A 27,788-nucleotide genomic window follows, 5' to 3' on the forward strand; every position below is an offset into this window, starting at 1 on the left:
TTTTGCTGTTGCACCAGTAACTTCAGCATTTATTTCGTATTATTGTTAATGCTTGTTTATAATATAAGGATATATTTATGTAGGAAGTAAAGTAGATGAAAACACAAGATATAAATATTTCTGTATATCTGCATACCAAAGAAAATATGTACAGCCACAGATAGTGGTTCTCTGCTGTGTCAGGGCAGGGCCACATGAAGGACTGACACGTTCCCATTCCTTCCTGCTGGGAGTAGCTGCTGACTTCCATGGCTGCACTCCCTACAGCCGGGACCACTCCACTCTCTGCAGCTTCCTGGGGTTGGACCAATGGTTTTGTGGGGGAAAAAGCCAGTGGCATATTTCCCCAAGGACTTGGGCCAATGTGGAAGTATGTCAGTGACTAAGGGTGTCACACCCAAAGGGCAAAGAGATAGAGAGCAGGAGATTGCTTTTTTTCTTTACTTTGCCCCTGGACTTGAACTTCACTTTGTTATTTTATCCTAATGGCTCCACTACTGTCTTGTGGACCCCATAAAGTCCTTCTCAGCCTACCCTACTCTCACTGCCTCCATGATTCCAGGGGATTTTTTTCATGGCTGAATTTTGTCCAGCCTGGACAAATCAAGGACATGTTTTCCTTCAGCAGTAAGTTCAAAGTCACAGACCTGTGTAGAAGAAAGATTAAAATTAGTTCTTCATTTCAGAGGATTAACCTGAAATCTTTCCACTTTAATCATTCAGAATGGATGATTCCCTGCTAAAAATTAAGTCTTTGGCAACAAAGGCAGTTATTGCTGAAAAGTTGTAGCATTTTCGCTCCTGGGATGGTCCTAATGGAGACTCAATACCTGTGCTAGAAGGCATAGGTAGGTGTGAGCCTTAGTTATTGTCAAACAAATGCTGGTTTTTTTCCCCCAGGGAAAGTTTCTGTATCTATTTCTCAGAATTCTAAGGCCCTTGATGGCTGAACATCACTGGCAACCATAGGAAATATTTTGGAAGAAGATAGCATCCCAAATGAGGTTTTGTCTTCTCAGACAGCATTTTATTGGTGGGGGGAAGTATTTGTGGGTTTGTTGCTTTTCAGGAGGTTCTTTTACATTCTTATTTTTACCGGTGTGATTGTTGCTTTTCCTCCTACCATCTCTCTTCAAGTCTGTGTCTTTACAAGATAAAGGATGTCTAGTCAAGGAAATGTTTTCTCTGAATAGTGCTGGGGTGCCGCTGCCATCTCAGCTCCCAGGTGGGCAGAGGAGGGTTTTCATTTGCACACATATCTCTCGACAGTCCTCTCACACTTTTTACAGGTCACGTAGCAGCACCAGTGGTATTTGCAGTGGCAACGCTCCACCACTTTGTCCATGTAGGGGTTGTAGCCTCTGCCACAGCACATCAAGTCGCAGCTGTCACTCCCATTGGAAGTCTTGTTGCATTGTCTGGAAGAAGGAAAATGCTGTGAGCGAGTGCAAATTCCTGCAGGGATTCCCAAACCACTGTCCTGTGTTGTTGCTGGGCCTGACAGCTCTGCAAGGCACTGGGTGAATCCAGCACAGCGAGCACCCAGCCAACAGCCCCCTATGCCTGCAAGGGTGGCAAGAGAAGCCCCGGGCTGTACTCACATGACCTGCTATGACACCCAAAATATCATTAATCTCCTGTTCTGCCTCTCAGTTTAGGCCTGGCAGCATTCAGGCTGCCTGTCAGCTGGGCCAGGCTGCTCCTGCACAAGCAGACAAGCAAAGCAATTGGGATACCACCACCAAAAGAGCTAATCATTCCAAACAATCTGTGTTCCCAGGCAGGCTCCAAAATTGTCTGAAAGGAGCTGGAAGAAGATGACACCCTAAAGAACAAACACTGGTATTTGTCCACCACTGCCTAACCTGAAAATGGTGAAGGAGGAACCCTGAAGCCAGATAGTATTTGAACAGACTCCATGCCAAGGATCCCAGGCTGGGAAAAGTCCTGGAGCAGGCTGTTACAGCCACTTTGCAGTACTGACCCTATCAGGAAAATCACAATCAATACTAACAGGGCTGGACTGTGCACTTCTTTCCCTTTGATTTTCTCCCAGCACGGCATGAGCACCTGGGCAGCTGGCCCCAAAACACCCTGAGTCCTGACCCAGGAACAGGGAGTGTGGCAGGAGCACAGGGTAGGATGACAAGTCACCAAATATCACACAGACTGTCACTGCTTGTTTTTCTTCTGCTTTTAATTAAAGCTAGACTCAGTGAGATAAATCAGCTATTGTGTGGGTTCCCTCATTTTGTCTGCTTGCCAGTGAATGGCTTGAGGTTTTCAGAAGCAATTCATGAACTGAGGAATCTCTTTCATTGATCAATTGATTACCATTTCACAGCTGTCCTCAAAAACCATATATCCCATTTCCTAAAATACTCCAAGCTGGGTCACTGGACATGAAAGTGCACAGGCATTGACTTTTGGATGAGATGAACCATGTCATAGAGACACCATTTCTCCATAGACTGGATAGATAACCCAGGATGGAAGTGTTCATGTTTGGTCAGATGGTTGAACTTTTTGGTATGTACCCAACACCATGGGGCTGTGAACTTGATGGAGTTTTGAAACTACTGTAAGAAAGGTGGTTTATTGAGTGGGGTAATTGCTGACATCTCTCCTAAATCTTATTCTGTGTGGCTATTTTGTGACTATTTTGGACAGAAACACTCTAAGGTTGCTTTGGGGCAGGAAAAGGAGAGAGGAGCATAAATTGGACCCTTGAACTAAGCAACTATTAATAGATGAAAACAAATCCATGAAATTTATAGGAATTGCTCATGAGGTAATGCTTTAGGAGAAGTTATGGGATTAGCAAAGTGTTGATATTTTGTTCTTGCTCTTCCTTCATTTTTTCTGCCTCTTGTTTGTTATTCTGATTCACATTCCTCTCCAGGTTCAAAGGCCCCTCCCCAACTCACTCTCATTCGGGAGTGTGTGTAAATATTTACAAGCCTTTGAAAGCCTCTACTGAAGCTGAAGTGTGCAGCCACACTGAATGTGTTTGCCTAACGCTAAACCGAAGGCCTTGTTAATGCCCCTGTGAGCTGGGGCCCCTCCACAAGAAACCTCCAAATGACTCCTCATAAATGTATTAATAAATGCATTAAGTATTCAGGGCAAAGGTTCAAATGTAGGTGTGTTGACATTAGAAGAGGGGAGGGCATTTGTCAACCTTACTCAGCTTTGCTAGTGGATGGAAAGGCTGTTTCCTGGAGGGTCACCTAAGGAGGATGGGGAGTCTGCAGAAGCATGGTGAGGGATGTGCAGTGCATCCTTATCACTTCATGCTGGGAGCTCACTAAAATGGCCAAGAAAAGGAATATGGGTCCTGACTCCAGCTCGCCACTGTGGACATTCACTCCCCAAACATACAGAGCACACAACAGTGATATTTACCCCGTTCAAATAGAGAGCAAAACTCTTCTACCTGCTGTATTGGGACCTGGGATTCTCTCTTTCCCTCCATCCACTCCTGTGGTTTGCCAAAAAAAAAAAAAAGTGGATCTAGTAGGAGATATGCCTTCCCATATACCTTCCCCATTCCCCACAGCCTGAAACAAAGACAAGAAAAAAGCAAAATCTAATTAAATAAATCCTCAAGCTTCCCTCAGTTTGGTATCAGGAAAGGGGGACATTCAGAATGGATGGGTTGAATAGCCAAAACAAAGCTTTTGACCCCATCATAAACCTATATGGGCTTCTAGAAAACTTTCCTGACATTGCCACTAAGCAGAGATTTTGTTTTCTGTTTTAAAGCATGGGCCTGGATATGAATTATATTCATCTTTCATTAAACAAGATGAAACAGGTAGTTTCTCAGCCAGTGGGGGAAGACAAAGGAGTCCAAAGACCAGAGTTTAGCCACAGAAGCTGCCCTGAACATTGGCTTTCAGAGCCTAGGGCTGTGATCTCACCAGGCTCCCCACTGATGGGTTAAGTTCAATCTCATTTGTTTTGGGCCTGGTCCAGCATAATTCCAGCAACTCAGAGAAATGCCCTCCTCTTGAGCCTCAGAGAGAAAACATGAAGGGAGGTGATTGCATCTTAACACAACACTGTAACCTCTAGAAGTACTTGGAAGACTGTTGAGAAATTATGCTTCGGCAGTAATCCCAGCCAAAGTTCTGGCTCAAGAACAGGCTTTCACATTGTCTCAGTGCTTTTTTCTTCTTTAAGAAGGGAGAAGGTCAACACTGCTGGCTGGACAAATCCCATTCAATATGCCTGTCCAAAATCTCCCCTTTCCAGCCCTCATTTGCAGAAGCACTGCAATACACCATACAGCTTCATCATGGGGGTGGCTCCTCAGCAGAGGTGCTGAAGGACATTCCAGAACTTCTAAGAGTCTTCCCGCAGAGGAGAGTGGGGATTTTAATTTTAAAAGCTATGGGGAGATCACAGAATTATTTTGGTTGGAAAAGACCTCTAAGATCGATGAAGTTCAACTTAACAATGTCACACAAATTCATTGTGGGTCCCAATTTACTCTGTCCCAACAGCAGATAGAAGGATTAATTTTTTTTTTGTTTGCACAGCTGGCACCTGGGATCCAAACTGGCCAACTCTGTACTGTCACCCACGATTACGACATATGATAACAGGGATGACATACCCACTGGAACCTCACTCCATCAGTCCTATTGATAACGACATTTTTACAAGGACATAAAAAAAGTAATTCTGGGGCACAGCAACTGCCTTTCTGGCCCAGTGCATCTCCCAGTGGATGAGGGAGATGCTGTTAAAGGAGTAAAACGTAAATCTGAGCACTTTCTGTAGTCCTTTTTCTCATACACCACCAGCACCTGGGCTGTTGCATTAGGGATGATAGAGAGATGTTCCTTCCTTGACATCTCATCCCGTTGGCTGTGTAATTCTCTCAGCCCTTTCTGACCACAGGGAAACCATCTGCCTTCATGAACTTCAGCAGTCCCAAATCCCAGAACACAGTACTGCTGTGTAATGTTTTATTCTCTTTTAAATCAAATTCCTCTTTATTTCTTTGGTACCCCTTGCTCCAGTAATATCAAGTAATGCAGCAGTATATAAAAGAAAGAAAAAGAAAAATAAATCCCTCAGGAGATATGTAACACAATGGACATTTCTAAAAATACATCAAGGTCACAGCTTCATATAAGATTTTGAGGGCAAAATCTTACCTACTTTTAAATTGCGTTCTCATGCACAAGGAATGACTGGAGACTGACACTAAACAACTGTATGAGAAAGAGTTATCAATAGCATATGTCAGTGAGGAGATGTCAAGGGAGATCCTGGAACCAGCCTGTATTTTCATTAATGAGGAGTTGAGAGTGAGCTTCAAAATTTGGGGATAATGCTAGGGAAGAAGGAGTTGAAGACATTTTGTAACAGTGGATTAAAGTGCAAAGTAAGCAACACACTTTGAGAAAGATGCAGCTAAATGTTGGAATGTTCCCAGGGGAGCCAGAGGAGCAGTTCAGAAGGTAGAAAACAATGAAGGAACTGATTTAGAGAAGTATGTAAGAAGGTGTCTTCCCCTCTATAAAAGATAATTGCTACAAGGAGAGAGAAAAAATGTTTTTTATATGCCAAGGAAAGAGGACAAGAAATTATTAGTTTTATTTTAGATTATGTTTAGTTAAATTTTGATTAAGAAAAGCCTAACACTGAGGATAGTAAAACCCTGGAACAGGTTGTTTAGGGAAACAGCTTTTAGGAGCAGAGTAGAGAAACGTCTTCAGTAACAGCCTAGGCAGTCTCAGTTCAATCTTGCTCCTGAAAAGATCAAGGTCTGTGCAAATCATTCCCAGACCCAATTTTCTCTAACTCCAATGCCATTTGGTTGCAGAGGGACTAAAAATGTTTAAGAGAGCTAGATTCATTATCCATAGCCGTTTTACTGTGTGAAATTATTCTTTTCACAAATAAATTTATTATTCACAAACCTGTTCAAGAAACTTTATGATCAAATTCATGTCTCTCAAAGTAGGAAGAATTCAATCTTCCCCACACATTAATTAAACTAATGAAAAAAAAGCACAGCTGGCCCAACTACTGAAATGGGCACCATCTGCAAGCATGTTGCCTGGGAAAGTAGGAATAATGCCTAAATAAGGCAGCAGAAACAGAAAGCTAATGTTTTTCTGACTTTCATAAAATTATATAATAGTTTGGGTTGGAAGGGATCTTTAAAAGCCATCTAGTTCACCTGCCCCCCTGCTATGTACAAGGACATTTTTAGGTAGAGCATGTTTCCTCCAGTTCCTCTGGGACACTCACAAAAGCATTATTTGCTATTTCTTAATCAGAGTTTGTCGAATCTCATCAAAAAAAGGGTAGCTCATCCGATAACTGTTCCAAAAACAGCTATCATTGAACACATTATAACTTACTCAAAGCTCGTCTTATCCTGTGCCCTCGCTAAGAGAATCTAAAAGAAGCTGTAAAAAAACCAAACATCAAATGCTGTTGTCTACCCATAACTACTACTCTTCTCCAGCGACATATGAGTGCTTCTGCTAAGAAATTTCATTGCCTACGTAATCAAAGAATCACAGAGTGATTTGGGTTGGAAGGGAACCTTGAAGATGATAACACAGAATAGAATCATCAAGGTCAGAAAAAACCTCCAAGATCATCACGTCCAACCCTGGACTCAATACCACCAAGTCCACTTAAACATATTACAAAATGCCATGTTCACTCATTTTTTAAACACTTCCAGGGCTGGTGACTTCCCTGGGCAGCCTGTTTCAATGCTTTACCAATCTATCACTGAAGAAAATTTTTCTAAACTTGAACCTGAACCTCCCTCACTTCAACTTGAAGCCATTTCTTTTTATCCTATTGCTGGTTTCCTTGGAGAAGAGACCGACCATGGCCTGACTATGATCTCCTTTCAGGGAGTTGTAGAGTGTGATAAGGTCTCCCCTGAGCCTCCTCTTCTCCAGACTCAACAATGCCAGTACTCTCAGTCACAGGACTTACTCTAGACCCCTCAAAGAGCCCTTCTCTGGACACACTCCAGCACCTCAATGTCTGCCTTGGAGTAAGGGGAACAACACTAACATAGTACTCGAGGTGCAGCCTCACCAGTGCTCAGTACAGGGGGACAATGTAGTCCAAGATCAGCCTGTTCCAGCTCCCATGCCATGAGTAGGGACACTTTCCACTCATTGTTCCAAGGCCCATCCAATATGGCCTGGAACACTTCCAGGGATGGGGCAGCCACAACTTCCCTAAACAATCTGTTCCAGTGAACACCCTCACAGGGAAGAATTTCTTCCCAGTATCGCATCTAACCCTGTTCTCTGGCAGTGGGAAGCCATTCCCCCTTGTCCTGTCACTTCCAAGTGTTTTTGTCTGAAGCTCCTCTCCAGCTCTATTGGAGCCCCTTTAGGCACTGGAAGGGGCTTTAAGGTCTCCCCAGAGCCTTCTCTTCCACAGGCTGGACAACCCCCACACTATCACACAATGCAAAGCATATTTTTGGGGTAGCAGGAAAGAAGCGGTATCAAGGGCTGCCACTGAATACTGAAAACTGAGCAGTAGATGCATGCTCAGCCAACTTCATGTATGTTCATATCCAAGAAAGCATACCCACCTAAGACATTTGTGACTAATGTTTTATATTGCAGTAAAGAAAGGATATGTGAGCAAGGAGCCATCACCAGAGAGTGGCCACATTTCTTGCCACAGTGAGTCAGCTGAGGAGTGGTGGCTGATCAACCCAGCTAAGCTGCAGCACATTTTTTGTTGCAGCCTGATTTCTGCAGCCTAAGAGAGCTCCTTCCCACATTCGGCTTGCTTCCAAAACTGCTCTGGGAAAGATCAGTAATAAACAGCTCTGTTATCTCTGCAAGGCTTCAGGGGCTGGATGCTTTTGCATGCATTGCAGAATTTCCCTTTCATTGGATTCATTAAGGAATCTTAAACAGCCTTTGAAACATGATACATTGCACCCTACTTATAAAGAAAATTCATATTTTTGCTTATTTTCTCACAAAAGAGTTCTAAATTTTATAATCTGCTATTATTTTTCATTTACTCAAAGCTGGAGCAACTTAACTACTTTGTTAAAAGATGAAAAAATGCTTTTGTCCAAGAGATCTCTGAGAAGGGAACATCTACATTTTTTCCCAGTGGTTGATTTCTTTTATTGAAAGTTTTACTTGAGCTTCACAGATCAGCTTCTTTAGACTTTTCTCCAGACCATTTTTAATTGGTTATGAAAATGTGATGGTGGTATATAAGCACACAGAGTTTGGCTGCAGTCAGTGTGGCAGTAAGTCTTGTTTGCAGAAGACTTGGATACTGCTTGCAAAAATCAGCTGCTTAATCAGCCTTTGAGCACTTCAAAGACGCCTCAAACCTCAGGTTTGAGTTTAGTTCCCTGACTTTGAAATCTGGATACACCCTGAGCACTTGGAGGCATGCAGATTTCTAAACCATTTCTAAATTTCTACAAGCTAAAGAGATCTGAAGTGTCTTAGAAAATGTTTCAGGCTTGTTCTGAAGAAGGCTTTGAAATCCTTTTAGGAAAGAATGCCAAAAGGCTTTTGAGTAACTGAGGGCACATTTTCTGAGTGGACTTTCATATGGTTCATCTACAAGGTAATTCAATTCCCTTTCCTGCCTGAAAAACACACAATAAGTCTACATAATATGATCCCTCACATTAGAGGGATCACCAATTAGATTATCCCTTCCACCCACCTGGCAGTGCAGGATTGTTTCCTACAGCATACAGTGAAATCCAATACATCCAAGGTGTTGCAACTTAACCATCAGCGTCTGTTCTGTTTCCAGCATGCTATGAGCAAGAACCAGAACTTGGGGTGAAGGAGGAAGAAAAGGACTTTTCCTGGATATGCTGCAAAACTGCTCATTTTTTGTCACAAAAATGCATCAATATGAATATTTTAATCAAGGAACAGGAAAAGGACTTGTTAATGGCATATTTCTCCCTCTGAATCCCTTTGGAGGCAGAAAGCAGGGCTGGAAAACACTGAAGACTCCCAGATCGAAGTCTCCTGGGCTGTGAACATAGGGGACTGCACTGTAACAGTCCAGGCATGGACTGACCTCTGCACCCAGAAAAAGACCAGAAAGGAAATGGGAAGGTGGTTGAAAAGAAAGTAGATCAAATGAGGGACCACAACAAAAAAACCCCTTTTTGACTCCATTGCCATGACAGGCCTTAAAAACAGACTACTAGGAAACAGCAGAATCTATCTCCAGAAAATTTTGATGTGCATAAAGATAAAATGTTCAAATGCCTCCAGGACTTGACTCATAAAATAAAAACATGTTTGAGCTATTCCCATGTGAGCATTTTTACGTCTTTCTGGAGTAAGCATGAATCACATTTTGCCATGCCCTCTCTCTAACAGCATCCCTTTTGTGCTCCTTCTACCTTATCCCTGTCATTAGGCATTATCTCTGCAGCCCTGCGGCAGGCTGGAACAGAGCTAGAACATTTAAAATGCATTTAGGCAGCCTTTTCATGAGAGAAAAATTGCAAAGAGAAAAAGGCATCCATGGGAGGAGGAGACTAGGGAAGATCACCTCCCTTTCCCTGCTCCCCCCAGGAAGCATGGACCAATCTTCAAACACACTGTGTGTATTTTACACTTATTTCCTCTACTAATTTAGCTCAGGAAAGGAGTTGCTATGGCTTGTATTACACATGCCAATTTTGAGACACCAGGCATCTTCTCAAGAGGCTGAAAATGGATTGTAATGAAAACAAGCCCAATGACACACAACCTTAACACTTGGCCTGAGTGACGCCTGCAGCTCAGCGTGGGACTATCTCAACCTCCTCCCCTCCCATGGCCATTACCATCTTGCACATCTGAGAATGAGGAGTATTTCTTGACAAGTTCCTTTTGAAAGTCATCCCCTCCTGCCGTAGTATCTTGGTCTTCTAAATCCTCACTCAATCTCACTTACTGTGGACCCTTGGCTGGCAGATTAACAATCACAGCTGTCGTCCAAACAGACGCCTGCAATACACATTTTACTTTTCTCATAAGGAAAAAAATACTTCAGGACCTTGACATATTTTTCATCCCTAGATGGGATAAAAAGTTGAAATCTGCTGTAAAATAAGATTAGATGAAGAAGTCATCTAATCTAATCTAAGGGACCTCCCTATCCCTTGAAAGGATTTCAGCTCATGGAAAATGTTTTACTTGGCAAATCTGTAATGAATTCAGCTTTCTTTTAACACAACCTGTTCATTTAATGTAATTACTATAAAACTAATTTCCAAATAATCTTCACCAATTTTTTCCTTGCAAATCAGAAAGGCACAAAAAAGAGGTCTTTTTCAAAGCACAAATATGTCAAAATCCATACAAATCCACAAAAACCTCACTTCCACTCAGATGACATTTTCCTTCAGAAACCAGTTTCCATACAAGCTTTTCCCCTGCTATTCTCAGTGACTTATAAACATCTTCACTTGATAATTACTGCTCCACTGCTGGACTGGCGATGAAGATCAGCCTGGTGTTCCCACCACAGACCTGTCAGATAAGTGCTGTTGTAGAGCAGTCCAGCCACTGATGTCAGAGGATACAGGACATTAACTGTCATAAAACATCAGGGGACAAAAAGAACAGACTTGTCTCACTCAGCTGTCTTATCTACGGATCAGCTCTACCAGTTAAATGCTGATGCAGAATCACAGAATAATTTAGGCTGGAAAAGCCTGCTAAAATCAAGTCCACAGCACTGCCAAGCCCACCACTAACCCATGTCCCCAGTTGCCACATCCCCACACGCATATATTGTTTCTCTTTTCTGCATTTGGGTCATTTCATTTCAGCAAAATCTTCTCTCCATTGAACCATAATGGTCCAAATACCACTATGTCCACTACATTAAAAGGAAGGCATCCCAAAAAAGGCCAGGCACATACTCCTTGCCACTTTTCTGAGCCTCCACCATGACATAACAGAAAGAGCAAAGAAGCATTATGGTAACTATCTAAAGAAAGGTAAGCCAACAAGATAGTAACCCCAGAGAGAGATTGAAATCCAGCCATTGCAGCCACCTAACAGAAATTAGGAAAATTCTGGAAACACACAATTTTTTGGCTGTTGATGAGTCTGCACTAGAGAGATCAGGTGGGTCTGCCCACCTAGAGATACCCAGATTGTTGAAATGTTGAGTTAGTTTGTCTTGGAGGAAATTAAACAGATGGCGGGAAGAGAAAGGCATGTCTGCTGCCTGTGAAAGGGGACAGTATGCTGCCCAGTGGAGGCTGGGCTTGACCATAAGGATCTTAAATCCCTAATATTAATACAATAAATTCCTCTGCAGGGTCATAAACAATACAAACATACCTGGACCTTTAATATACAGTAGAAGAAAAAAATTAAATATCATCTTTGTAATTTTTGTGGGGTTTTTTAAGGCAATCTAGGAACACTGGTTCTAACTGGGTTAATATTTGCCTCCTTAGAGGAGCCTTAGAGTAACAACTCTTCTAATCAGCAGTGACTGCAAGAAATGACTGACACTCAACACAGCATAAAGCAGTTGCTTGATCCTTACAAGTTCCCATGGAGGTGAGCTGCCTGGGGAATTCTGAAATGTATCTTGTGCCTGACTGTGTAATGGAAAATGTGTCAGCAGCCCTGTCTTGGCCACAGCCACCATTAACAGGGTTAGGCATTGGTAAACCATATTGTATGTTAGAGATGTGCTTTACCTGCATGTATATGCCACATCCCCAGTTGCCCATTATTCATACATGTTTCCCTCTTGCCCTTTCCTCTTTGGGGTCAGAGTCCAGTGAGCACCCACTGCAGAGAGTCCTCACCTGTCCTGGGTCCCGTGTGACCCCACTTTTTCGTTCTTCATGCAGAAATCAGGTGAGCTCTGCAGGTAAATCAGCTCTGTCTCTTTAACTGGCCTGATATCAATATCCTTTGGCACAAGGTATTTGCGTGTGCCCATGGGCCGATGAACGACCTTGGTGGCAGATAAGTATTTGTTTTTGAGATCCAATGCAATGTCTTGCAGTTCTTGAAGGCCTTTCCAACAGGTCTTGATAGAGCATGACCCAGAAACTCCATGGCACTTACATTTCATTTCAAGAGAGGCTTTCAAGACCTGCAAAAAGGAATGCAGGAGTTAGGAAATGCCCTTCTCTTACCTCCAAACATCCCACAAGCTTGCTAGTGAAGGCACTTCCTTAGCAGGGACTGCTATAGAAAAGTACTGCTGTTCTCATTTCTGCCCAGGCAGTCTAGAGTATCTGCTTCGCAAAGGGAATGAAATCCTACAGCTCTTTGGTGATCATTATCAGTCCAGGACTACTTTCACAATGGCTCCCTTACAGCCAGAAGACAGGAGAGTATTTTGAATTTTGATCAGATATCTATATTGGGCTGCATTTCCACCCTCTAAATTACTAAGGAGATGAATACCAAAGCATTCCATAAATTGATAATTAACATCAATTTCAACCTCCAGCAGCTTTGGGCTTTGGTAAGAGACATGTCATGGCTTTGTTGAATTCAGGGCCCTCCCACCCCGCCTTTCTGCTGGTCATGGGGCCAAAATAGTCTTTTACTTTGATTCTGCACTGAAATTCTCATTTTGGTGGGACATGGCAGGATGCTGCCAGGAAGGGCTGAATGCACCAGCCATGGCAACACAATGTCCCAAACAAAAACTTGCCCTTTGCAATTGAAACAAAAACTCAAGACATTACAAATATAAAATAAAATTTTAAAAAATCCCAAACCCCGAACAAACAAACAAATTGAATAGTGTGGGAAGAGTAGAAAAAAAAAAAGAGCCAGGGAGGGAAAGTTCAGCATGGTTGTGCTCTGCAAAGGTGGATTCAGCCTGTAGTTACACAGCAAGCTACCAATGAGCTCAGCATGCTCCAAGTTTTGTGTGCACAGGCAGCCCTGGAAGGACCAAACTGTGCAGTACGAGCAGTCTATGGAACTACTGGAGCCCCAGAGAGATGGGTACAGGGGTCAGTTTTATAGCCCCCCCATCCATTTCTCCAGCTGCATGGAGGCCTGCTATAGGGATTTGCACATCAGGCACTGCACATGGTAAGCATTATCCCTCCACTGGATGCAAGCTGTTAAAAGCAACTTGTGCCAGATATGAGAATAATCACTAGCATAGCAGTTTAAAAAGGAAAAAAATCCTCCCTCCTGGCTGCAGGGATGGCTGGAGGCAACTGCTGCTGGATGCAGATGATAATCCTCCACATTTAAGCAGCACTTCGCGTGCGCAACGCCCTTGGCAGAGCACGATGGGACCCATCCCTACCACACCTCCTGGGGTAAGCAAGCCAGAGCCAACCTTGGCTGTGCAACAGGTGGCAATGAGACATCCCATCCATGGTCAAACAGGGCTGATAATAGCATTTGGGACTTCCTGAGTCACAGGGTGAGTTATACAGCCACCATTTTCAGCCGGCCAAAGGAGTTCAGAGCAGTCCAGGAGAAACATACTCCTTTCGCTAGCTGATAGAGACACTGAACCTCACCAAGTGACCAACACTGTAGATGATCGTACAAGTACAATAACCCTTGTGGATTTGTTACCTGTCTCCCTACTTCACTGTTGTGCAGATGCATCAGTTTATTGGCTTGTGATCCTGATTTTTTCATCTTCATGGGAGCATCTGAAAATTTGGACCCCATGATAAGACCATAGTTGAGGTTGTCTGCACATCCTCCCCATCGATACCCAGGTCCAGGTGTCTCACCTGGGATGGGACCACAGGAGCAGCCAGGGAGGTCCCCGGTAGTGCAGGCTCTGGCAATGGTGTGGCTGATGGCAGCAGCAGAGAGGGCATACACAAATGCTGACTCCCTTGTGCCTGAAAGAGACAAGAACTCCAGCTCAGCCTCCTGGGCCAGATAAATGCTCCCCAAAAAGAGACTCACACAGTCTCTCACAGAGCTGCCAACACACCAACCCACTGCAGCTGAGATGTCCCATGGCACCACTAGTTTGGAGCACATCTCCTAAGTGAACTCTTCAACATAAGGCAACATCCCAGAAGGGCAAGGAGTCACATGAATTCAGGGATCTTGTTCATTGTGGTGTGATCTACTCTTGGAGCATGTGGATAAGCCCTTCCCTGAACTCTCCTGCCTCCTTTTGCTCCTGTGCTCATCCCATGACTCCCAGTGGGATGAACAGACCAGAATGGTGGTCTGCTTTGTAAGAGCTGTGGTAGACCAGGTCTTGAATCCAAGTCTGGGCATGACTGGCACCATAATGATGAATAGGGTCTCAAAGAACAGGACAAGTAGGCTTTGTAGTCCCTCCGTGGCCTCCCAGGAGCAAGACACTTCTTATCTCCAGCACACACACACACACACACACACACAGAGGCTGACTCTACTGACTCCAGTCCCAACTGAGCCAGCAGTGCTGTTTACCTCTCTCTAAGTCCAGCAGGTAGTTAGGAGCCAGCTCAATTGAAGAGCAGTTCCACCGCATATCTGAAAAAGTTTTACGGCAGGTCTTTATCACTTCCCGTGCTGCCTGAATAATGGTCTGCATTAGCTCCAGGTTGCTGCGGCACAGCTGCACCTGAGAAACCACCAGGCCTTCAAGCTGCTTGCAGTGCTGAGTTTGATTCAGGGTCAAAGCCAAAGGAGTCTTGGACAGACCTCTGAGGAGACAAGCACATGCAAAAAAGCATTAAAACACATTAAAAATTTAATCTTCAGATCAACATTAATTTCTCCACTCCCAGTCCAGTTGCCTATGTTCACCTGACTTAATTAAAGCTTTCTGTAAATAGATGTAAAAGCTGGTGAGAAAGATGAGCAACTACGTAGAGTGATTTATCTCATACAAAGTAGGCATTTAAGGTGGGTGGGAAGAAACACCCTTTAGCAGTGTGCAATTCTCTCCATTATTGAGGGGAGTCTGCACGAAACCCCAGGGGCATATGTCAAGTCAACTGGATGTGTAAATTCTATGGGGAAGAATTTTTTGCTGAAGAATGAAGAGCACAGACCTCCCAACAGAGTGAAAAATGACCCATCATCCAGATAAAAGAAATCTGAATTCTCCAAGACTGTGGCATTTGGGGGGAAAAAAAGCAACGTTGGTGTTATCAGTGTTTTGCATTCAGCATCTGTCTCACACACTCTCAAAGGATTATGCTAAATGTCATGTAATTAATTATGGAAAAAATCCCCTGCAAGCCCTAGGGAAAAATCCCCAAATTTGCAAAACATATGCTTTCACTTAGAGTTAATGCCAAGGGCCTCCACTGATTCCATCACTGTTGCACACAGATAAGTCTGTTTCTCTAGTCTCCAAAAACCATAGTGCAAAAGCTCAGTGGGAGTATGTGCAGAGACAGTACCACAGTCAAATCTGAGAAGGGATCCATGAATAGCAGGACATATGCTACCATGGAAGAAAAGAACAGCATCCCAAAGTGGTGGTTCTACTGTCCAATTGCCAATTTTCCAGGTTAAAAAAAGAACAAATGGTGACATGCATCTTACAGGGCTGTGCTCCTCTTCCCTGAGCACCCACAAGGATCAGCAGAAGCCTAGTGTGTAACTCTCTTAGTATCTTTATGGCTTTCTTAGGGTAATCATAAAAGTTATTCATTCCCATAAAACAACCTTCTAGCTGGCTGCATCAATAACTGGCATCTGATTCTGGCAACACAACTTTAACACATATTTCCTTCTCTCCTTGTTAAATGTGTTGGCTTTCAGTTTCATCCCAAGCCATCTTGGTTAGTTTGGCTTATTAGCAAACACATTTTGGGGTGCATTTCACTTTAGTACTGTAACATCCACATCCTTCAGAAGTTAAATGAGATGGAAACAGAGCTAAAATTGAGTCCTAACAAAAACTGGAGGTATTAACTCTGATCTTCTGTTTTCAGGAAAACATACCTGTGTTCTACCAGTTCCCTCACGTTGGCTTGAACCAGATGCTGTGTATGTAGGAGCTCCCTTGGGGCTGCGCTTAACTGCAAACCCCAACCGCTCTTCCAGCAGGGAAAAGCTACAATCCTTGCTGGGGCTGAATAGGTCTTCACTGACAAATTCCCAGGTGACTGGAGTTTAGCATTTCTGGAAACTAGATAATTGGAAGGGAAACCACCGCTCTGCTAGCTACATAAATATATACATCATACATGTATTTAAAAGGTCTGTTAAACATACTACAAACAGAAGTTCCCACATCTCACCAGTGAATTTTAAGGGAAAGGAAAAAGTGGTGGACTTGGCAGTGTTAAGTTATTGGTTGGACTCAATGATCATAGAGGTCTTTTCCAACCTAAATGATTCTATGATTTAAACATCAGAAATTCTGCCCTGTGGTTCATCTCAGTCCTGTACACACTGGTGTTCATGCAATGTTCCATTTGGAGAGGGGCCCATCCAGAAGGCAACTTATCCTGCTTTAGATGTGAACTTGAGCTGGTGGAGACAAAACTTTTTGGTGATATGCTGGGTGTTCAGGTGTCTCAGCGAGATCACATCCTTGAAGGCAGAGACATGAGTCTCTGAATAGTATGACTGTCACCTGACTGCAAACCTCTACAGTGTGGACCACACAGTAGTCCTTCAGGGTCCTTCTTTAACCCATGGAAAGCAAAAAGCCACATCTAGGAAGTAGTTAGCATTTTGTGCTTTTGAGACCTACAGTAAGATACCATCATGACTTAGAAGTAGTCATTTTCTGCTCTGTATAGGAAACCCAGACACCGAGCAGGGACACAGACATCTGAATGGTATAAGCACAGAGCTGAATGAGATATGTCCAACCCCTAGCACCTGACACCAGGCATCTGTGAAAACTTATTTCAGAAAGCCTATCAGCAACTCTCAGGAATAGGCTGAAACACAAATCAGGCAAAAGGCCAAAGCAGCTCATCAGTAATAGAGTAAAAATGATAAATACTCCAGCACACCATGTCCCAGCAGCAAGGGAAGCAGGCAGGGTGTGGCAGGAGAAGTGACAGAGCTTCAAAGCAGGCAAATGAGGAACATTCCAAGTCTCTGAGAAAGGCTGTACTATGAGGCACCAGCTCAGTTTTCTAATCAGAGGTGTTGGGTGGCACTTGAGAGGCCTTGGAGTGTTTTAGCTGGCCCTCCAGAAGGATGTTTATATCTCCTAGGTCTTGCACCACATTTTCTGATCCTTTATAGAAGTCTTCAGCCTCTTTAAAGGACCTAGAAGGCTACATTGAGGTACTTCTATCTCACCATTACAGACAAGTCATGAACAGCAGAAATAACCACCTACAGGTTGGGATGAAAGCAGAATTCAGACCGAAACTCATCCTCAGTGTGAAAAAAGGGGATGTGATGCGATGAGACTGTATTATTACAGATGGCCTGAAGTGATCACCATTAGAGAAGCAGTTTTATAATGCAACAAGAAGGCCATGTACTTCATGGAAGAGGGAAAATACCTTCTGATTGGTGAGAACTCAGTAAATGGCAGCAATGGCTTTTTCTCATAGAACTTTCTCATAGAACTTTCTCATAGCTTCCTGCTGAGCTCCAGGAAGCCTACCAAAAATAAAACTGCAAGATGCAGGAAGGTGTTTTCTGAACATCTGCTAGGCCTGACCTTCACACCTTTGCTTGTGAGAACCTATAATTGGAAACATCTCCAAGCATGGGGAGGAAAAAGTAAAAGGTAATGGAGACGGAAAAGAAAACTCAGTTGCTGTAGTCACTTGCTGAGACTGAAAAGTGCATTTATAAATCACAGATCAGGAATGTGAGAGGCTTCACAGGTCATCTAGTCCATGCCCTGACAACCCAGGTTTGCCCAGTCTGTGTCCTATATTCAGGAATATCTTCTCCACTCCATGTCACTCTAAACCCTCCTCGTGGAAATGCACCACCCCTCCCTGCTTCCTAAATTCTGGCAGCATCAGGGGAGGGATACCCACTGCCTGCAAAGACATTACTGGGAAACAATGTCCATTTGTGGAAAGAAAAATACCCCCAGGAGAGTCTGGTCCATGGTAGGATTTGGTGATGGGTCTCTGTCCTATCTTCACCCAGTCTCCACTGATCACCAGCACTGGGAGGGAAACTGGAGCCAAAGGGGCACAACCATCCTGAAAATCCAGCCCTCAAGGGCATAATTAGTAGAATAGCCTTCATTTTCTCAACTTGGGAAAAAAATCCCTGACAAACATCTTTCTGTGGACTCACACCCTTCATCTGAAAAGGGGATTTTACCTGCTTTCACCCTGGAAATGCTGTTTTTCACTGTTTCCTCCTGATAACATCATGCTCTTCTCTCTTAATTCTCCTGCCCCATCCTTCATTCTCCAGACAACTAAGGGGTGGTTGTTTCAGGTTTTTTTAAATATACGTATTTGATTTATCCCTTTAAATAAACAGGGCCTAAACCAAACATCTCCTGCTCTCTATATAACACAGCAGGTCTTTCAATTGAAATTATGGATACTGACAGAAAACCATAAACATAATGGAAATATGCATAGATGATCATGACATTCGTTTACTCTTTTAATTATCTCAGGCAGTTAATAGATTCATTTGAAAACATTAATGCTCTGCAGTGTTAGGTCCTTTGAGAGGTATGGGCCCATTCCTGCATGTCTGGGCTCCATGAAAGGACTTTTCCTAGGAGCTGCAGCTTAGGAAGAAGCACCTTCAGATCTCAGCAGATGTCAATGAAAGTCATACATTATTTGGTTTACAAGGTACTCTGTGAGTAGGACACTGCTCCTGGTCAAGCCAAAGGAGAAAAATTCCTTGAATTGAGAAGCAAAACATTGGTGTCCTTTAAAACACATTTGAAGGGTGGAAGAATCTTCTCTCTGGAGGCATCTCCCCACCTTCCCTTGTGTGACACGATCTCAGAAGGTCTCACAAAGGGACTGCTGGTGAAACTGTGAACATCTGCTCCAAATTGTCAGCTTTGCTTTCTGAAAAGGCACTCTTTTTAATGCCTATTCCTAAATGGTTTAATCTTGCAGGGATTTGGGTAAAACAAAAAGATTTAGACAAAATTACATGGCTGTGGAGAGTGAAGTGTGTGGTAAACATTAATAAAGAGAGGCAGAGATTGAGGGTTCTTTTTGTATTTTATCTCATTGCAGGTTTTTAATCTGCAGGACCCTCATTTCCTCAGGTTTTAATCTGGAAAAGGCTTGCAGGGGTGTTACAATACCCTTGTCTAAGCTCCTGGTAGTCAGAAGCAGCCTATGGCCTTGCCACCCTGCCCTGCATCAGTCCCAGTCTGGGGACCACAAGTCCTGGGAAAGACACCACATCCCCTGGTAAATGCTTCCCCTGGTTCTGCAAAGCCTTTTCAAACAGAGAAGTAGGATTTATGTGGTTGAAAAAAAAAAAAAAAAGAAAGAAAGAGGAGGAAGAGGGAGAGAAGTGTATGTGTGGGGAAACCAACCCTGAAAAGCTTAAAATAAGAGCTGCTTTCAGATATGGTGCCAAATTCAGTGCTGGCAGTAGTGGGCACAAGGCTGTTGACTTCAAGCCCAAGTCTGACTGTAGTCAATGCCAGCAGTGAGTTGGCTCACCGAGCGCCAAGGAAGGCCACAGAGCTTTGTCAACTTTTCCTGAGCTGCCTATGGAGCAAAGAGCAAACTTCAAAGACATGGCACCCCCCTTTCCTCACCTCCAGACTACTCCCCTCCTGCCATCCCCATCCTGCAGTCCTTTCACAGCAGATCATCTAGCAGTCCCTTGCCAGGCAGACAGTCTCCTCACAGTCTCCATATCCCAGCTCCTTCCCACTACTGATTGAAGGAGAGAAGGAGGAGCTGCCAGGAAGCACAAAATCTTTCCATTTTCTCCCCTGCTTTTTTCTGGCTGCAGAAGGGCTGCTCAAGGTTGGTGGGCTGGGGGACATCCTGTGTTCACCAAAAGGTGTGACTAAGCTACCTTTTGCTTCTGAAGAGCTACGATTTAACCACAGGAATTGTGCAGCAACAGCTGGGAATGGGACTCAGCTGGGGATGGCTCCAGAGCACGCAAGACATGATTGGGTCACCACAATAGGAACAGTCAGAGACTTCCCAAAGTGACCAAGCTCCACTTAAAAAATGATGGTATTCCTAATGCCAGCACTCACTTGTCCTGGGCATATTCTGCAAGCCATGCAAAAAAACCCCAAATCACTTGCTGCATTTGGCTTATTTACAACCACTCTTGCATTGATGGGGACACTCAATACAGAAGGACTGAGGAGATGCCAACCCCTGTGGAGGCAGAAGTGCCTCAGAAGCTACTCTGTGCTTGAACATCCCAACATCTGCAGACCTCTGGGGCATGCACATCTGCCTGCAGCTCCCTCTAGTGCTCATCTATTTTTCAGTTCTACCCAAACAAGTTGCTGCAGCACCTGCTTGGTCAAACCCAAACTCTCCCAGGAAAGCTAAACGGATTGCAAAAGCAGATGGGGAAGGTGATAGAATTGCTAGATGCATTGGCCCTAAGATATGTCATGGAAACCAATTGCTGCCTCACCTTCCCAGCCACTGTGACACAACACCACAAAATGAGTTAACCTCTCCACATACCTGCCTTGCTCTAAGGATGGGAAAGTGTTTGCAAAAATAAGATGCAGGGTCTCATATACATTCATGAGAAAGGCTGCCTCTCCATAACAATCCTGATCCAGCAAAGATCTGGAGCCATACTCTGGAGCCATACTCTGGCTTTACACCTGAGTAGCTCTCTGGAGCTCGGATGAAAGAACCCAAGATAGGAAATTTCTCCAGCAAGAGAAATGTATACAAGACCAAGAGCATGTATACGAGATGCTGACTGTCCACACACTGTGCTGGATGTTTGGTGGTGCCCAGAACCAATCTCCAGCAGCTGGGGATCTGGACCACAGAACTCATAAAAATAAGCCAAGTAAAATAAAATAAGTAACTCATTTTTTTACCTTCTCCCTGCTTTTACTAATTTACAGGGCATATTTGTGTTACTGAGAAGTCTTAAATGGCTGAAAATTGTGGTTTTCTGCTTCTCCTCCCCACAAAATTACATCATGCACTGAAACCAAAATTTAATTTCCTATCACCTTTCATATCAGTTGCTCCCTCAACTCCAGGCTGGTGAAACCCACCTCCTTATCTCTCCCTTCCCCTCCCAAATCCTCTTTGAAGCTTGCCTTTGGCACCATGCCTACAAAAATGATGCAGTGGGCAGACTGCTGAGAAAAGTCCACAACTGAAAACTTCATATAGCACTTTCCTCTTTCTTCATCCCGTCCTTTTTCCCCCCTCTCTGCTCATGAGCAAGAGAAGGCAGGAGCAGATTGCAATTGTACAGCACACAGAATATGAGTCCAGGGCTGTGATTGCAGGTCTGAGGTATTACTCAGTATTTGGTACTCTGTTTGCCAAGAACTTACCCATGCAATTTCTAAGGACAGTCCCTGAGCCCCAAGGAAAAAGAGTGATGGGGAGCGGAGAAAATTAGCCTGTGTTTCCATAGGAAAATAAGGGTGGGGAAATGAAGAGAAAAAGCAAATGAAAGAAAAACCAAACATAATCTTGTGAAATCCCAGCTGCCAGCATCCCAGTTGCAAAGCGTTGTGGACAGGGAGCGCAGGTCTCTGCCAGGTTTTAAGCAGGTGTAAGGGGAGCTCAGTGGTGCATCTGGATGCAGTTCATGTTCATGCTTCAAATGCCACTTTAATCCCAGCTTTCATCTTCCCCACTTGCTTTTTGATAGGGGGGATATGTCTGCTGGGAAGGGGGAGGAGCAGCAACTGTGGTGTCTTGCCTCCAACTGCTTCTCCCCCCACTCATCCCTGAAAGCAACCCTTGCAGCTTAACCACTTAGTGGCCACAAGGCTGCTTTTGACAGCAAAGCTATTAGGGACCTTGCCCTGCCTCCCAGCATTTTTTCATGTCTATTGCTTGTCACCATACTATCAGGTTCCCTCTGGAGCTCATCTCACCCCTGCCCTTTGGAGGAACCCAAGCCCTTCACTCATGATACAGCACCTTGCCTAAAGAGCGATACCCATGCCAAGCATATGATCAAGTCCCTCCAGTCAGTCATGGTTCTACACTTAAAAGCCCTGCTGAACCAGGGTGCCACAAAACAGCTTTATTTCTATGCTGCATAGGAAAAAAGGTTGCAAAGGAGTCCCATGGACATGTTGCTAAATGTCCTGTAGAACGGAGATGCCTGCCTTTCCTGGTGCGGGATATAAGCAGAGCTGAGAGCCTAAATACTGGAGGAAGCTGGCAGAAAGGAACAGCTCGTCTATGTAATTGAGCTCTGCTGACTACTACAAGGTGTAAAGCCAAGACAGTGAAGAGCAAACCAGATCCTTACTCTCCTCTACTTCCAAGATGGTCCTTAGAGTATGGAGACAGCAAATGAAAGATTATGGACTGGTTTGGATTGGAAGGAACCTTAAAAAGCATCTAGTTCCTGCCTTCCTTCCATAGGCAAGCATGCCACCTTGAAAGATGCCCTAAAGTAGGTGATTATTCCTCCCACCTGACCACATGCATTTAAACACCCTATGGAGAGATTCACTCTGCTTCTCTTTATGGATATGAAAGGCAGATAGTGGTGTGGTGTCTAGCAGCTACCTGCAGTACATGGCATCACCAGAGGCTTTAACTTAACATTTCTGTTGAATGTCTCTGTTCGGAGAAGATGAATCGCCATCTGGAAGATCCTCTCTTCCCTGACTGCATGATGGGCAGTAAAAGTACTGGCTTCAACAGGATACCTTAATTTGTAGATAACCCAAATTTAAGCCTTTAAGAAGGGTGGCATGAATAGAGCTTCAAATGACAATGATTGGAACAGCAGAGTGGGAATTAGACATAGCATGAAGCCTGTGGCAGACAGAGCAACAAAACAGGAACCTCTTGTCCCAGTTTCACCACCTAGCCCAAAGATCCTTGCCTCAATGCACTACAGAGTCTTCCTGGCATTGTATGTTATTGTGCCTTTTCTTTTACAGAAGATGCTCATTTGAGGCAAACGCATATTCCCTTATTTATTTTGTGCCCAGCTCCAAACCCAAGTAGAAAAGACAGATCACTCATCAAGGACATGCAACCAGATTGGTGGTGGAGTGGCTTGTTTATTTATTTTGCAGTAAGCAACTAACTGATTGCTTGCTTAAGCAAAGAAATGAGACAGTGATGTTTTCACTTTGCAGTGACTTTACCTCCAAGGAAACTCAATCCCGATGTGACCACAACCCCTGGTATTTCTTCATTCTCCTCCCCCCTCCTTGCCTCATTTTTAACACCCTTCACAAAATCCAAAGGTTAAAAGGTCCACAAAAAACCTGTGTTATCTGTCAAGCATCCTCTGTGGTTGGAGATGGGCAGCATTATCTCAGCTGCCATCCCTGCCGCTCTCAGTTCCTACTCAGCATAACCAGTGGTCCTGGTGGGAGAGTTTCCCAGCATGGCAGGAGCTAATGCTAGAAACTTCATTAAGTGGCTCAGGTGAGCATTAAAGTGTGTGCCTTTCCCTTGGTATCAATGAGGAGGAAAAACCCCAAATGAGCCTAAATCATGCATATTTTAGTAAGAAGATGGAGACATATTGTTAGCATAAGCTTATAGTACACACACTTGAAATCAATCAATGCCTGGAGAACTGCAGTGCTTGCTGCTCTTCAAACAGCTTTACAGCATGCCTCAAACAGCAGTTGTACAAAGGGGTAAGAGACCAGCAATTCATTGAAGACCAGCAAAAACATTGAGAATGCAGAGATAGAGCCAGGTACTTACATCCATTTTATCCCATAGCAAAGCCCTGTCTGCAGAATCAACAATAGAAAACCAGCTAAGAAAAATTGCAGACTTGGCTTCATTTTCTCCACTTTCTCCTGCTTGCCAAAGGAAATCACCTTCTCCAAAGAAAAAAAAATTAAAAATGAGTTTTTCTAATATTTTGTGCAATGTATTTTCCTTCAGTTGGGTGTTGCTCGTTCTTGGAAATGAACAACCTGAAAGGAGAGAGAGAAAGAGCCCGAGCTATGGTTAACTCTGAAGTTTAGCGAGTCACTGTGAGAGAGAAATCTATTATCCAAATTGCAAAGGAGTGGTTTATGAATCACAAAAAGGTTTGGATTATCCCTTCTGAGTCCCCTCCCTTGCCAAGCCTTGATACAACCTTTTGAGTCAACAGGCAGACAAACCGTATGGGTTGAATTACACAGTTATGGTCTGATTGTGTGTTTCCATTTAACCCTGCATGTGGCAAGACTTTATTTGCTGTTTCACTTTAGTGGGGTTTTTTTCTCCCCTTCTCCCAAAAATTTGTGTAACTGCTCAGGAAGAAGAAAAAAAAAAGATAGATCTTTAGACTAGCCCAAATCTTCAGCTATTCATCTCTCCCTTTCCTCTCCCCAGATTTATTTTTCCTCTCTCTTTTTCTGCAGAGAAGACAAATTATAAAAACCACATTTCCCTACTTAATGTAGATGCCCTTGCCCTGCAGATGTTTCTCTCTGATCTGTTACAGTAAATGTGTTTCGCTCTTTACCTTTTGCTTTTCTTCTCACCTCATTAAGTCTGCCTCTCACTTCTTCCAAGGCCTTGGCACCTGGAGCTCACCGAAAAGACTGCAACTTTGTAAACATAAAATCCCATTTTTTGTCTCCAGCGAGCAGCCTGGAGGAGACAAAAAAGGTCTCAAGGATTCCCCCACACTCCTTTTCTTTTTGTTGGTTTTTTCCTTCTTCAGGCCAAACAAATAAACAAACCAGGTGCAGGACTTAAATACTGTCTCCAGGGCATGGCTTGCTTATTTTAGCAGCGGTAATAATAGCAGTAAATGGGTTTCCCGTCAGTTATTCACTTCAGACACTTCTCCAGGCTGCTTTTTGTGGTCTTAGCAGTGGTTTCCCATCCCATGAGAAAGACAACAACAAAATAAACGGAAAAACCTGCCCACCACATTGCATCTCTGGAATCCCACAGCCCATCGCACAGCACACTGGCATACCCAAACTGTAACTGTGCATCTCCCCACATCACACCCTCAAAGGGGTTTGAAAATGGCTGGAGCAGTCGGCTTCACTTTGGGAAACCACTTACCCTGGAAAAAGGGTATCCTACCAGATCCCCAGCTCTGGATTTGTCCAGCTGCAGCTTTCTGCCTCAATATCCCCATTTGAGGAGCAACTGGGTTGGGGGGAATGAATATTTCTGAGTGTTTTCTCTGCCATCTGCAGCGTATTTTTCTATTCAGGCTGCTTTTTGGCTATCCCAACCCCAGTGCCTGGTGTAAAGGGTTACTAGAGGAGTGCTGCTTTACAAAGGATTTTAATAACCTCTAGGGGCGAGTTCCTGGCTCCCTTGAAGTCTGAGACAAAACTGACTGCCTACAAGGGAGGCAGGATTTCATTGCCATGGATTGTTTTTCTTTAATGCCCACCTGGATTTGGGTTTGATGCATCCCTTGAAGGCAGTGCTCCCACAAGCATCCAGGCATACATACTTCTTGTTTCAGAGTATTTCTGTGTCTTTTAATCTTTGGGAGCCCTTTTCTTCCCACCACTCCACAAGTACACTGGAAACCTTCAACCCTTAATCCTGCCCATGCCTTTCAGTGTCTATTTAGGTATTTCAGACCCCTTATCTCACTCCCATGAACTGCTGGACAACACAAGAGTCAGGTGTAAAATGTTTTAGATGGTCTAAAACCCTCTCACTAAACCTGACCAGCCAACACCATTCTCTACTTCCCCCCTCCCTGCCTTGAAAAAGTCACAGTTAGGGGTTTTTTCAGCCCCTGTAGAGGAAGAGAAATTATCTAATTCCCCCATACCTACCCAAAGAACTGCAATCTTTGCCTGCAATTGCACCCCTTTTATTGGGAGAGGTAATAATGCCTTTTTCCACTCAGTCTAGCAGTGGTTACATTTGCAAGAGCAATTTGTACGGGGAGGGGAGGGACACACTTTCAGGCAGATGTGATGTTTACAGCTCTGTGAGCTCTGGGTCAGTGATCAAACCAACAGCAAGTGGCCTGTGGACTCCTAAAAACAGGAGCTGTTTTTAACTCAAAGCTCTCTTTTTTCTTCATCTCAAGGCTGTTTGCAGCCAGCCCCACCCTGGCACACAGAATACACTCCCATCAGACACCTCCAAGACTCTGAACTCAGAGATGGGAATAGGCAATTTTAACTGTATATAAACGTGTGAGTATACAGCTCACATTTTTCCAGTTTTCCCACCCAAGAAACAAAGACATCCACTTGACTCTGCTGCCAGCCTGCAGCTCTCTCCAGGAGCACAGCAGCCTGATTTAGGGGTAGCACATCCCTAAGTGACCTGCAGTGAGGACTGGGAGCAGAGAAAAGGAATAGAGGGTGGTGGAGCTGATTCCAGCTGCCGGGTGTCACCTGCCTCTTGTTGTCTTCTGCATCTCCCTTCTCCCCTGCAGCCCCTGGGTGTCCCCACTACCCTGCAGCCTCCCGGACTCCTCTCTCCGCTGCAGCCCCTTGCATTGCCCTTCACATTTGCAGCTCCAAGGCCCCCCTCTGCCTTCAGCCCCTGGGTCTCCAGGCTCCCTTCCAACTCTTGGGTCTCTCCTCTCCCCTGCAGCTCATCGGGCACGGGTCTCTCCACCCTCTGGGTCTCCTTCTCCCCTGGGTCCTCCCCTCTCTCTTGCACTCGTACTTCCCCTCGCCGGGTCTCAGGTCTCTTAATTCAGCCTCCGAGTCTCCTCCTTCCTTGCATTCCCTCGGGTATTCCCTCTCCCTTGCAGTCTCCAAGCCTCCTCTCTCTTGCATTCCCCCGGTTCTCCCTGCCCCATGCATCCTCCCGGGTTTCCCTCCTCCTTGCAATCCTCCGGGTCTCCGCTCTCCCTTGCATCGTCCAGGTCTCCATTCTCCTTTGCAGTCTCCAAGCCGCCCCTCTCCCTGGCATCTCCTAGGTCTGCTTTGCAGCCTCTAAGAATCCTCTCTCCCTGGAACCCCCCGACGTCTTCCTCCTCCCATGCATCCCCTCGGAATTCATCCCCTCTCCTTGGAATTCTCTCCACGCCTCGCAAACCCCTGTTCTTGGCCAGCCCCGCACCTTCGGCGTTTCGAGGAGCTCCGCCGAGACACTGTCCCCTTCCCACCCGTCCCGGCAGTGGCTCGCACCCCCCTGCGGTCCCCGCTTACCTCCACCCGGGCCAGGCTGCGCGGGGACCGGGTCCGCTCTGACGGGACGGCCCCCGGAGCCGCCTTATATGCGGCCCCGTCGGCTTTGATATGCGGAGTGATGTCAGCTCGGATTAGCATAACAAAAGGCTCCGCGCCCCGCGGATGCCCCCGCGGGCAGGGCCAGGGCTCCGCGCGGCTCCGCGCGGCTCCCTCCCCGCGCTCCATCCCGGCACAGCCCCTCGGGAGCGGGGACGGGGGAGCGGGGGGGCCCCGGCCGAGGCCCCCGGGGATGGCGGGGACTCGGCGAGACTCAAGAGTGTTATTCTAATGAGCGGTTAATGATTAGCAATCATTAGCAACAAAAACAGCGAGTTGGTGTTTTCGCCGGAACGTGAGCTTTCCCGAGGATGCTCCGCTCTCGGAGCTGAGCGACCGCTGCCCGGGAAAGGGACAAGGATATTTGTCGCGCTCGGGGCTGTCAGTTAGATTTGGTTCTTCTGCGAGGGTAAGGAACCCGGCAGTCCCTCAGCACAGTCGTACCTCACCACTTCCTGCTGTCGCCTGCAAGTTCCACAGCCTCTTCTCTGATCTGTCCGTAATCGGTGGAAAGAGAAGATGCTGAGGTCTGGTTTTTGCTTTCAGGTCAGAAGCAGAGATAGAGC

General features: G+C 44.9%; 1 protein-coding gene across 6 annotated transcripts; it reads right to left on the bottom strand.

The window, feature by feature from the left end:
* Window positions 1-27,788, bottom strand: WNT11 (Wnt family member 11). 6 transcript variants are annotated; one of them, XM_048295078.1, is made up of 8 exons: window positions 27,145-27,786; window positions 23,759-23,877; window positions 14,424-14,659; window positions 13,742-13,855; window positions 13,578-13,657; window positions 11,825-12,117; window positions 3,437-3,481; window positions 1-1,418 (listed from the first exon to the last, which is right to left on the bottom strand). In XM_048295078.1, exons 1-8 carry the CDS (start codon window positions 27,349-27,351, stop codon window positions 1,244-1,246), a joined length of 1,269 nt encoding a protein of 422 aa, XP_048151035.1. In that variant the 5' UTR covers window positions 27,352-27,786; the 3' UTR covers window positions 1-1,243. The 6 variants fall into 6 exon arrangements, with proteins under 6 accessions (XP_048151035.1, XP_048151038.1, XP_048151033.1 ...); XM_048295081.1 differs by adding an exon at window positions 24,535-24,643 and having other exon boundaries at window positions 13,578-13,855; window positions 23,759-23,976; window positions 27,145-27,232; XM_048295076.1 differs by having other exon boundaries at window positions 13,578-13,855.

This window comes from Corvus hawaiiensis, chromosome 2 (assembly GCF_020740725.1).
Source record: "Corvus hawaiiensis isolate bCorHaw1 chromosome 2, bCorHaw1.pri.cur, whole genome shotgun sequence".
NCBI classification, from domain to species: domain Eukaryota; kingdom Metazoa; phylum Chordata; class Aves; order Passeriformes; family Corvidae; genus Corvus; species Corvus hawaiiensis.